The 11,730-nt window shown below is 47.7% G+C and overlaps 3 protein-coding genes across 7 annotated transcripts in view; 2 read left to right on the top strand and 1 right to left on the bottom strand.

The window, feature by feature from the left end:
- Nucleotides 1–374: 374 nt before the first annotated feature.
- Nucleotides 375–4,967, top strand: CIROP (ciliated left-right organizer metallopeptidase; the record flags this gene model as incomplete). The annotated part of the gene is made up of 14 exons (XM_080809730.1): nucleotides 375–678; nucleotides 791–884; nucleotides 975–1,026; nucleotides 1,296–1,439; nucleotides 1,718–1,843; nucleotides 2,053–2,137; nucleotides 2,284–2,429; nucleotides 2,504–2,675; nucleotides 2,838–2,907; nucleotides 2,983–3,079; nucleotides 3,188–3,460; nucleotides 3,675–3,904; nucleotides 4,080–4,259; nucleotides 4,760–4,967. The coding sequence occupies 14 exons, from the start codon at nucleotides 375–377 to the stop codon at nucleotides 4,965–4,967; spliced, it is 2,181 nt and encodes a 726-aa protein (XP_080665856.1).
- Nucleotides 4,968–5,122: 155 nt separating this feature from the next.
- Nucleotides 5,123–7,939, bottom strand: LOC308345765 (uncharacterized protein C14orf119 homolog). The gene is made up of 2 exons (XM_080808225.1): nucleotides 7,817–7,939; nucleotides 5,123–6,448 (listed from the first exon to the last, which is right to left on the bottom strand). The coding sequence occupies exon 2, from the start codon at nucleotides 6,445–6,447 to the stop codon at nucleotides 6,019–6,021; it is 429 nt and encodes a 142-aa protein (XP_080664351.1). The 5' UTR covers nucleotide 6,448; nucleotides 7,817–7,939; the 3' UTR covers nucleotides 5,123–6,018.
- Nucleotides 7,940–8,263: 324 nt separating this feature from the next.
- ACIN1 (apoptotic chromatin condensation inducer 1) overlaps nucleotides 8,264–11,730 on the top strand; it is a 33,420-nt gene continuing 29,953 nt past the window's right edge. For 3 of the 5 annotated variants that reach the window (XM_080808221.1, XM_080808220.1, XM_080808218.1), the window contains exons 1-2: nucleotides 8,297–8,465; nucleotides 9,877–9,942. In XM_080808221.1, the coding sequence (XP_080664347.1) occupies nucleotides 8,328–8,465; nucleotides 9,877–9,942 (204 nt within the window). In that variant the 5' untranslated portion in view covers nucleotides 8,297–8,327. Of the gene's footprint in view, nucleotides 8,466–9,876; nucleotides 9,943–11,730 lie in introns of all 5 variants that reach the window. The other 2 variants (XM_080808222.1, XM_080808219.1) reach the window with 2 other exon arrangements.

Genomic DNA, 11,730 nt, shown 5'->3' with positions numbered 1-11,730 from the left:
AGAAGGAGGGCAACTAGGATGAGAGATTCCTGAATGAGGCAGGCTCCTCCCTGGAAAGATCAGCTGAGGCTTTAAGTAATAACACTGCCTTCCCCACCCCCGCCTTCACACACACACACACACACACCTGGCTCCCCACCTTTAGCACCCCCTGGGGGTGGCACCTTTGGCCCTTGTTCACATCCAACCTCCTGGTGGGAACTGTGGATGTGGATTTCGTCAACAACACACTCAGATCTTGAAAAGCTAAGTGAGAGAGGTGCAGAGGGGTATGGAGAGAGATGGTAGAGAGGGGGAAGCGGGAAGTCAGTGAGGCAGGGAAGAGAGGAGCAGAAGACAGGATCCTAGCCAGGTAAAGAAGAAACACTTGCAAAATGTTCCTGCTGCTGCTGGTGGTGGGGACGGCTGTGAGCAGATGCCTACATGATGAGACGCAGGAGTCTGTGACCCTTCTCAGGCCCCATCTCTCCCAACCTGCACCCAACTTCCGCTCTTCCGCCCTCGCCCCGTCTGGCTCCCGTGAGCCTCAGCCCCTGCGAATTCGAACCTACTCTGTCAGAGCCCCTGTATCAGATGGAGCTTGGGAGCCAGAGGGAGCCGGAATGAGAGGGGGACCACGAGCCCTGGCCCTGGCTGCAGCCAAACAGGCTGCTCAGCAACTCCAGGGAATGTTCACAGGTGAGTGGGGAGGCAAAAGGGAGGGCTGAGGAGCAGAGGGCCAGGGAGGAAGACGACCAGAGAAAAGGAACTCTAAGATGTTGAGGTGAAACTGACCACTCATCTTTTTAAGTCCCTCCAGTGCAAGGCCCTCTGCTTCTGAGTCGAGACCCTGCACAGTACTGCCATGCTGTCTGGGGGGACCCAGATGCCCCAAACTACCACAGGTGAGTTCGTGTTGTCGAGAATGTATATACGACCTCTTCAGGGTACCCAAAGATGGCTCCAGCTCACCTACAGATACTCATGCTTGGCAGGTGCAGCCTCTTGAACCCAGGGTACAAAGGAGAGAGTTGCCTGGGGGCAAAGGTGAGAGCAATTTCTCAGATTTGGGAATCTGAAGATCTCTAGCCTGCCTAGACTTCTCCAAGACTATTAACATCAAAATTACTTAATGTGCTTCCTAACAAATGTAAATTCCTGAGCCCCTTCTACCCCTGGCAGTTTATCAAATCAGAGACCTGGGGGTGGGAGGGATGGCAGGAGTCCCTATTCTGATAAAGACTGCCTGCTCCTCACTCCCAGTTTCCTGCTGTCCTCATCTGCTAAGCTAGATGCAACATTTCACTTCTGGACAGATCCCAGATGCCCATCTCCGTGGTTACGCATTGTGGCCCGAGCACGGTCCCCCACAACTGGTCCAGCCAGATGGGCCTGGGGTCCAAGACACGGATTTTCTCCTGTATGTGTGGGTGGCCCACACTTCCAAGTGCCGTGGAGAGGTGAGACCCAAATCAAATCCTTTTCCTTGTTCTGCCTCTCTTAATTTTAAATATCATGGGAAGGGGGAGAGAGCACAAAGGCAGTTCTTATTAACTTGTGATTATTTGAGGTGACTCGGTCATGTTGATGAAGTTTGGGTGGGAGCTAAGCCCCTTCAAAGCCATCCCCTGGAGCTATCCCTGCTGAGTTCCCTGGGTGTCCATTTTCAGGAAGATTGCTTCTGTGTTCCCCCACTTCCTTGCTTTCCACCTCTGACCTTGTCCTGGCCCATCCACAGCCCTCTGTCATAGCCTACGCTGCCTGCTGCCAGCTGGACTCGGAAGACAGACCCCTTGCTGGTACCATCATCTACTGTGCCCAGCATCTCTCCAGCCCCAGCCTCAGCCATAGTGACATTGTCACGGTGACTGCTGCATGATGAGTAGGAAGGCGCAAACAGGTTGGGGAGAGGGGGCAGGTCACTCAGCTTCCCACGGAATGAAAGAATCTATTAAGGATGGAGGAGAAGGTGCCTCAACTCTAGGAAGAGCTGACTGGGCAGAGGAACTATCCAGCGGCAGGTCAACCTGCTCCATTCCCGGTCCCCCTCATCCTGTGGTCATTTGTCCTCAGGTCACACTCCATGAATTGCTCCATGCTCTGGGTTTCTCAGGACAGCTCTTCAAGAAGTGGCGGGATTGTCCCTCAGGACCCAGCGGTAAATGGGAGGAATGAGGGCAAGCTTTCCCACGATGTCAACAGGAGGGGATCACTAGCCCCCCACCAACGCCTTCCTTCCAGTTCTGCTCCCCTCTTCCTAAGCGTTCCTCGCCTCATATTGCCTTCTTCCTTTTCTGTGCTCAGTTAGAGAGAACTGTTCTACAAGGCAACAAGTGACAAGGAGAGATGAGTGGGGACAACTGCTTCTTACCACCCCAGCTGTTAGCCACAGCCTGGCCAGACACTTGGGAGTGCCAGGGGCTTCACCAGGGGTTCCCTTGGAAGAAGAGGTGGGAACAGGATGCCTGGTGGTGCTGGAAGGAGGAGGGAGTGGTCAGGTAGCAACCAGCTCCCTCCTCCCTAGGGCCCTCTGTCTTCACACTGGGAGGCCCGACTGCTCCAGGGTTCTATCATGACTGCTACCTTTGATGGTGCCCGGCGCACTCGACTGGATCCCATCACTCTTGCCGCCTTCGAAGACTCCGGCTGGTACCAAGTCAATCACAGCGCGGCAGAGGAGCTGCTATGGGGACAGGGTGAGAACAGGGGAGACTGGCAGAGCACCGTGGGAGCAGTGAGAGTTGGGGGGGGGTTTCTGCCGCTGAGGTGTCACTGAAGCCATGAGCACAGCTCAAGCTGAGGGACACCTGGGGCTTCTTTTGTTTGGAGGGCTCTTTCTCTTCCTCTCTCTCCAGCAGGATCTGGCCTGGAATTTGGCCTGGTGACTACGTGTGGGGCTGGCTCCTCAGACTTCTTCTGCACTGGCAGGTAGGTGTGCTGTGTGGTTGGGGGGCGATACGGCTCTCGGGATCCTAGTGGTCAGCTGCCCTCCCTTCCACACAGTGGGCTGGGCTGCCACTATCTGCATCTGGATAAGGGAAGCTGCTCCTCCGACCCCGTGCTGGAAGGCTGCCGCATGTACAAGCCCTTGGCCAATGGGGTGAGATGACTAGAGAATAGAACAGAAAGGAAAGGAGCTGGCCCAGAGTGGAGTCAATTTCTAAGGCATTTCGGCAAACACTTTTCTGCCTCCTGCCCCGCCCCTCAGAGCGAATGCTGGAAAAAGGAAAACGGGTTCCCACCCGGGGCAGAGAACCCCCACGGGGAAATTTACCATTCCCAGAGTCGTTGCTTCCTCGCCAACCTCACTTCACACCTGCTCCATGAGGATGAGACCAGGCATCTGTCTGAGATCCCATATCCGATGGAAACAGAGCTCACGGGCCGCTGCTACTTACACCAATGCACAGAGAGAGGAGCGTATGAGGTGCGGGCCGAGGGGACAGCCTGGGTCCCATGCCTTCCCGGAAAGGCTATTCAGGTGGGTATCATAAGCAAAAAGCCACATAGTGCATTGGCAAAAGGAAGTCTAAAAGTGCTCATATAGCAGTACTATCCAACCTCTTCTGATGTTCTTTTATTTTTTACTAAGTGCCCACTGAGTCCATGACCCCGATCTAGATTGTACTTTTTCCTTAGAAGGGGGGAGAAGCAGTTGAGGTCCTAACTACATCCTGCTATGTATTTCCTTGCAGATACCTGGGTACTCCGGTCTTCTCTTCTGTCCCCGGGGTCGGCTTTGTCAAACTTTCAAAGGTACTGGTGCTGTTACTTCCCCACCTGTGAGTCTTCCACCTCAAGACCTGCTATTCCAGCTGTCTTTACAATTAGCTGGGCCCCCAGGCCCCTCGGTGGGGAAGGAAGAGCTGGACGGGCTGACTGAAGCAGTACTCCAGGCTCTGGTGAGCAGAGGCGGCACTGGCAGGTAAAGGGACAGTTCAGGCTGAGGATTTATACAGTGGGCCACGGGAATGGCTTAAGTGGGTTACTTCACAACACTCCTCTGAAGACTTTGTCCCACTCCTAAGCCTGCACCTGCTTCAGGAGATACACTCTTCCAGGGATTCCTCCTCCCTTAAGAGATCCAAATGTCCCTATAGGTGCTATTTCCACAGCCCCTCCATTACCATCAGTCTGGTGTTCACTGTGTACATGGGCAAGTCCCCTGGCTGCCAAGGGCCTTCGGTTGGTATGCCGCCCAGGGACCTGACCCTGACTCTCCAGCAGAAGCCCCTAGAAGTACGTTATGGAGGAGCCAGCTTTACCACGGGACACATCAAGTAAGAGAATATCCCAAGTAGTTTTCTCTCAAATTTCTGGAGTCCAGATGTTGGAAATTGCATTAAGCTCTCACTCATATGTAGTCTTACGGTTATTTCAGAAGACAACTAATGTGATCACCTCAGGCCTGTCACTATGGGACACCTTTCCCTCCGCAATCATGGACTTCTCCATCTCTAGGACATAGGGATCCTAGTCCTCTTCCTCCCTTACGTACTAATGGGGTACCATGTCCAGTTACCCAAACACCATAGTCTAACTCTTCCCTTAAACTTCCCCTCACTGCCAAGTTAGGCCTCCTTCCAACAACTTAAGTTGCTGGGAGGCTCAGACCTTGGTCTTTTTCCTACTTTCAGGTTCTATATTCCTGACTTCCTGTGTAGCTTACTGATTGGAAGAGGCAGGGTTTCATGAGCTCTGTGTATTAGGATAAAGGTGAAGTCCTTCACCTGTAAGCCTAGGCATTATTCCAAGCCAAACGTTACTTCTGTGTTCCTAGGTTGCTGGTTACCTTGGACCATAAACCCTCTGTGACCCATCTAGCACTGTCCACAGGACTCTGCCTAACACTGCTTATCCTGGTGGGCGCACTGGGAACCGTGGCCTATCAGAAACGAGCTACTCTTCTGGTGGCACCATCTGGCCCTCACCATTCACCAGAGCTCCAAGACACAAGGGGCCCAGTTACAGGAATGAGGGAGGTGTGATGTTACCCAGAGCATAACAGGATAGATATGGAAGATTATTTCTTGGAAGACAACTGGATGGCAAGTCTACACTTCAGTTCTACTTTTCTTAAAATGCCTCTTTCTTTAGGTATCACCTCTATACTAGCCTTGTAATGAAAAAAAGCGAGAGACATGGTTCTGAAGATTCATTCTTTATTTTGATACAAAAAATAAACTCTTCAACCTATGAAGAGTGTCACTTGTTTTCGTATCACAAGCAAACTTACAGAACAGTAATCTGTTACCAGCTCCAAGAATATCACATATGCTTTAGGAAAAGTCATTGCTATTTAGATTCAAATAAACATCAGTGTGAGAAAGGAGTAACGGATTATCTCCCTCTCCTGATTTTTCCATAATCTTACAAAATTATCACTAGGAAAGCTAATAGTTGGGATCTCAACATAATTATGCCAGAATCTGATAAGGGCAGTGAAACCAGCCATGTGAATCCAGTTAATCTACAAAAACATGACCTTTTTTTAATAGTCCTTCTCCCTGTTTCTGGAATAGGAAGGCCCATGGGCCAGCAATGCACTTGAGTTACAATGTGTAGGTTCCTTCCGGTTATACTTGCAAATGAAGCCATGGAATTCTTGAGGGTGTGACATGTAGAAAGGAACAAGCTAGGAGGCAGACTGCTGATCTGGAATGACTTAGATGGAAAACATTCATGCAAGCAGTCCAGCTGATAGGCTGTTAACGTTGAATAAGCAAGCCTTGGGGCGCCCGGATGGCTCAGTCAGTTAAGCGTCCAACTCTTGATTTGGGCTCAGGTCATGATCTCAGGGCTGTGAGATCGAGCCTCGTGTTGGGCTCAGTGCTGGGCCTGGGGCCTGCTTAAGATTCTCTCTCTCCCTCTCCCTCTGCCCCTTCATCCCCCAAAGAAATAATCAAGCCTGTACTGGTCAACAAGTTCAGTCAGCGGATCATGATACCATTCCTAGGCCTTTAAGTGACACATTTGAAGATCTCGCAGTGAAGATGCAGCTCCATCAGCTGTGAGTATCTTCTTTGACTTTAATGCCCATCAGTCTTTACCAGCTGTAGCAGCCACTGCCTGGTAAAACTTTGCCACGAAGTCTGGCTCACTGACCTCTAGCTGCCTGACAAATTCATTGCGCTCCTGCTCAGCCCAACCTCGAAACCACTGATCCCAAAGTCGTAGCTGGCACTCAAAGATACAGGGTGGTCGGTTTGCTCCAGACACACTAAGCTGCTCCAGCCCTTCCAGCAGTGGCTGTAATTTTCCTGGCACTGCCTTAGCTACCAGGTCCTGTAGGAAACGTTCACGCTGTGGACCTGACCAACTGGCAAACCAGTGAAGAATACACTTCATCTCCTGGGAAGTGATGTAAGACATTGGGGGAGGGGAAGAGTTAGTAATACCGTCTGGTACTGAGGGTAGGGGAGAAGGGAGGGATAATGGTATTGAAGAGGAAGATGATTCCAGTGGCATCCTGAAACATAAAAGTACTGTTATATACTCTCTAGAGTAACCAAAATACAACTTCCCAACAAGGAATCTTATCACAAACAGCATCTACAGATAAAATTACTTTTCAACAATTCAGCTTACAGGAAAACAAAGGGGTAATTCATATAGGTTATTATCCGATTACCTCAGAGAAGTCACTCAAGAATAACTTCATTTCATACTTGCCAACCTCCCTCTTTTTCAGACCCATCACCCTCCCCGACCCTTTCTTCTCTCCATTATTCTTATAAGAAACCTAAAAATAACCAACATATTTCTTGCTCATTCTCCCTGGCCTACTTCTGTGTTCCAGGGTGAGTGAAGAAAAAACGATTAATGTTGGTGCATCTCACCTTCCTTAAGATGAAAAAAGGTACACATTTAAAAATCTAGTACATGCAGATGGTCTGGGCATAGATGCTAATCATCCAGAGCTATCAATGGTGAGAAAAGAAAAAAAGAAAAAAAATCACATATGATGAAAAGAGCCTTCTTTGTTAAGTGCATATAGCCTCTGAATTATGCCCAGAACTTTCTAACATCCATTTCTTCCTTTATTTCCAGTAAAGCACCACGAAAAATTAAGAGCAGAGTGAGGGTGCCTCACCCAAAAGAAGATAACACAGTAAGAAAAAACAGAAGCCACATGTTTATTCAAGACTGAAAAAAGTCTAGTCGGTTTGGTGGCTTTAGGAGTCTAATAAGTGTTACAGTGCTGTAGATGTGTAACAACTTATGTCTTTGCACATTTTCAAGGTTTAATGCAAAATACCCAGTGATGCCCTACCAGTGATTTGCATCAGTAATGCAAACAGAAGGTCAGTTAACTTGAATAGGTTTCGAGTTCCAGTTTGAATTTCTAACAATGAAACCCTTAAACTACTTATCAATAATCTATTCTGTCTGCGTTTCCTCTGCTGAAAGTTGGGAGTATTTGTAGTAACAAAGAAAAGAACCCCTAAGCAATCAACATCAGTCCAGTACCCAAACAGTCCAAGAAGATCGCCTTTATCACAGCAATTCCTCCTAAGGAACTTTATTCTTACTCGGGTAAGAAAACTTTCGTCGGGTCTTGCGACATGGCCTCCATAGCAAACTCAAGTTCAAAGAATATGAATCAGTTCACAGTTTGGGCCCAAAGACACGGTGCTGCCATTGCCCACTATGGAGGCCACGGAGCCTGGCATTCCAAGGACCCAAAGAGCAACGTAGTCTTAGATGGGAGTGGCGGGGACTCAGAGATTGGGAGGCGGCAGGGGGATCGGTAGCAGAGCGGGCAGTGTGCCCTACCAGCGTAACCCGCAAACACCGAGTCTGACCCAGCCTAGACAGAGACTTCTATCCCGCTTACCTCCCCTTTCCTCTCACAGGGCACCCGAAGACGGTCACAAAAGTGCTTAAATTCCAACTGTTGCCCCTGCTTCCATGTTTCCTGAAAACCCTGAACAGGGCCAGCCCGGTAGCCCACGCACTTCCGGTCCCGGACCAGCCCCAAACACCCAAGCTCCTCAGCGTCTCAGCCTTAGGTTCGGAGATGGCCGAGTAACTCCGATTTTGGTTATGCCAGAGTCGACGGCTTCCGAGTACATTCGATTGACAGCCTCGGTAAGACGAAAATAACCGAGCTCAGAAAGCAGAGGGAGGGAGGGGGAAGTGGCTGGGAGGAGGGAAAGAACTGATTGGTGCCGATGTAGAGGCGGAAATACCCGAGCAGTTCCGGAGGAACCCGGGGAGTTCTGAGTGGTAATCGAGGGGTTGACTATGGCAGTGGGCGGGGTCAGCTCGGTACGTTCGAAGGGCGTTGGCGGAAATTACCGAAGATGCCCGAAGCCGTCGGGACGGACCCGAGTACCTCACGCAAGATGGCGGAGCTGGAGGAGGTGACTCTGGACGGGAAGCCTCTTCAGGCGCTGCGGGTGACCGACCTGAAGGCCGCACTGGAGCAGCGAGGCCTAGCGAAGAGCGGGCAGAAGAGTGCCCTGGTCAAGCGGCTCAAAGGGGTGAGAAGTCGGCGTTGCCGGGGTGTCGGAGGAGAGCGGACCCGGTAGAGACGAGTCTCTGCCGCGGCGCAGGCGCAGTGTCCGGGCTCCGCGCGAGCGAGCTCAGGCCGCCAGCGCGAGTCTCCGGATCCGCGCGCACGGTGGTTGGTGAGGCTCGCGCTGGAATAGAGATAGCGCCGGTTCCCGCCTTAACGGCAGCGGCGCGAGCCCAAAATGGGAGGGTGCGCGCTACTCTCCCAGAGTGTCTTAAGCTCCTTCCTCCTTCCCCCACCCCCTCCTTGTTTGTGTCTGTGGTTTCGGCGCATGCGCTGCAGAAGGAGTTAAATCCCACTACTACCACCGGCGTTGCTGGCCTGAGGGGGGCGAATTGGGCTGGGTCGGAGTTAGGGGTATAGTTGGGCGGAGGAGTTAATGGGGTTGGTGTCGGTGTTGGTGTCCGAAAGAATAGGATTGGGATAGAGTAAAATGTCTACCTGATTAGATTAGTAGGTGAGATGAAGAGAAATCTTAATTTGAAGGGACTCGGTTATAGAGGGGTGTATAATTTATAGGGCATCCAGAAGCAATTTGGGCGGATAAGTTTGGTGAATGTTGGTGAGAGAGGTGGGGCAGGTTGGTATATGTTGGGGGTTTTGAATCGATTTGAGTAGTTTAGGGTGGGATCGTCATGAAGTAGGTGGATTTGTGTGTATAGATTTGGTGTAAACGGAGGGAAGATGAGAATGTCTTGGTTTTAATTGGGGTTAATTAGGATACATGGCCTGTAGTGCAGATTAGGGCTGGGTTGTCTCAAGGGTTAAATTGACAGACCGTTGCCTCTACAGAAGCTGACGGTTTTGTGTGTGGATTGGGTCAGCCATAGTTTAGAGTCTGTGGTGGTTTTGTTCTGTATCTTCCTTTTTGAAATTTTTACATAGTTGATAAATCTAGGTGCCACTCTGTTGGAAGCAATACAAGTTCATTCAAGTAGATCTAGTCCTGGGTAACTGACCAAGTAATTCAATCAGACCAAAACCAGCAGCCCCATGTTGGTTTCCTGTATTTGAAGCTGACTTGAGTATTTGAAGTCATTTTACCTGAATGGCCAGATTTAGAAGGGGCATTAGTCAGAAGTGCAGAAGATAATAGGGAGTGTAGTACAGGTTCTGTCATTGTCACTGATTTTATTACATAGCCAAGTCAATGATTTTCTCCATGTGCCTGCATTTTACATTTGTACTTTTGGGAGCAGTAACCATGGCTACTTTTAAGGGTCTTCTGAAGATGAAAGAGAATTAGTAAAGGGCTTTTAGGTCCCTGGAAAAGGAGTACAGGTTAAGTGTGTATGGTTAGTCATTGCATTCAATGAAGAGATTGGGGAGGGCTGGGGTTTATTCCCTTACATTCTGACTTTTGCCCTTCTCTGTACCAGGCTCTAATGCTAGAAAATTTACAGAAACACTCAACACCCCATGCTGCATTCCAGCCAAATTCCCAGGTAAGAAAAAAGGTTTATTAGATAAGGTGGGCTCTTTGGATGCACAGACATATAGAAGGACATAGTGATGTATACTTGGTGCTTCCATCCACACCAGTATTTTCCTAAGTTCCTGGGTTGAAAATTTCCTCATACCAGGACAAGTGAATTCTAATAAAGAATTCAAGAACTGAATTAGGAGAGCTATTAGTTAATTTCTGGTACTTGCAGTGGTATGTGCAGAAAGATGTGGCTCCACCTGATTAAGTATAGTACAAGAATCTGAAGTCATTTATTTGCCATTGATTTGGGAAAAATAGTTGATGTCTTCTAATGTAGAAATGAAGTAGACAGTCAGTAGGGCAGTGGAAGAAAATACTTGTAAGAAGAATTCTTATGTTGACATAGATTTTCGAAGAACTCAATCTTTTGGAATTTATCCACCATCTCTAGTGTTAATGCTGACTATGCTTTTCCTCCTAAATATCATTAATTCCCCTGTTACTTAGGGCAAGAAACTTAACCTTTGGAGGCCCTGGATTCCTAAGTTCCTATGTATAATATGAGAAAAGTTTGGACTAAATCCATGGTTTTATAATTACTTGACTTTGGTTTTGTAGAGCTGCTTTTGGGGGCTTCCTGGGGAAGATAACCTTCTTCCCAAGTGAGCAGGGGTTCACACTCCCCTCTTAACTAAATTAGATCTACTTTTATCTGTTTTTATATATTGAGTTTCAGCATAAGATTTCTCTAGAAGAAGTCATTCAACAGTTTTAAAAAATAAGATTTTTAGACTTTATGATCTCATAAGATTTTTTTCAGCTCTTAAAATCCCCTCATTATAGTATGTTACATACATAAAGGAAAACATCAGGTCTTTGTTAGTGCAGTGTTGTGCAGCTCTGGTACTAGGTGAAGTCCCAAGATACTGTGGAAAAACAAGAGAGCCTTCCTATTCCCTGGTTACCACTTCATTAAGCTATATGATAGTCTAGTTGGTTTACAGATGTTTAGTTAAGTATAAGCTTAAGAAACTATGTAAGTTAATCAGTTTGTGATTATATTCCTTTTATTCATTGCATTTTAGTCTTTGAAGCTTTGCTTTCATTAATCTAGGATTTTTTCTAGCAAATGCATATGCTCTCTAATACATGCAACTCACACTTCATCAGTGTCCATTGAATACCAAGAGGAGACTCCTCTCTTTTAGGTGAAGATAAGCATTTACCATGCTTAGGAAAGATAACTAAAACCATAAATAATATTTACTTAGATTTTTTCTTTTTTTTTTGGAGTTCTAGTAGGACTTGCTAGGCAAGAAGGTTCTGGGAGGAGGGCTTGCAAAGAGAAAACTGAAGGATGGAAGAGTGCTGTGGGAGTCTGCGTTGCAGGAAGAAATGGGAAAAGAGATTAAACTCCTGGAGTTTAAGTATAATATTACCATTTCTTCCCACCCAAAGAAAATGGAGTTAAAACTCTGTCTAAATGTTGAACGGACATTCCTTTTCTTAATCTTTCGGTTTCATACTCTAAGTACTGTATTTGAATTTTGGAGATATTTGACAAAATGATTCCTGGAAAGGAACAACAAAAAAATGACCTAGTATGAACTAGTATTTTTTCAGTTCTTGTTACTACGAGAAGGAAAATTTAGATAATATTTTAGATTAAATTTTTAGATTAAAAGGCATAATTTTATGGGACTTTTGATTTTAAGTTACTTGGGCATTGCTGGTTGGGATCAGAATATTTAGAATAAGAAATTATGTGCAGTTGAGGAACTGCACATAATAGAAGTTTGTCATAGAA

Source organism: Martes martes (assembly GCF_963455335.1).
Source record: "Martes martes genome assembly, chromosome: 7".
NCBI classification, from domain to species: Eukaryota; Metazoa; Chordata; class Mammalia; order Carnivora; family Mustelidae; genus Martes; species Martes martes.
The sequence above is the reverse complement of the archived record's forward strand: the minus strand, read 5'-3'. Positions and strand labels throughout refer to the sequence as shown.

What these genes read in the sequence shown, in the direction of transcription:
- LOC308345765 (XM_080808225.1), bottom strand. Translation starts at nt 6,447, where the DNA reads ATGCCACTGGAATCATCTTCCTCTTCAATACCATTATCCCTCCCTTCT.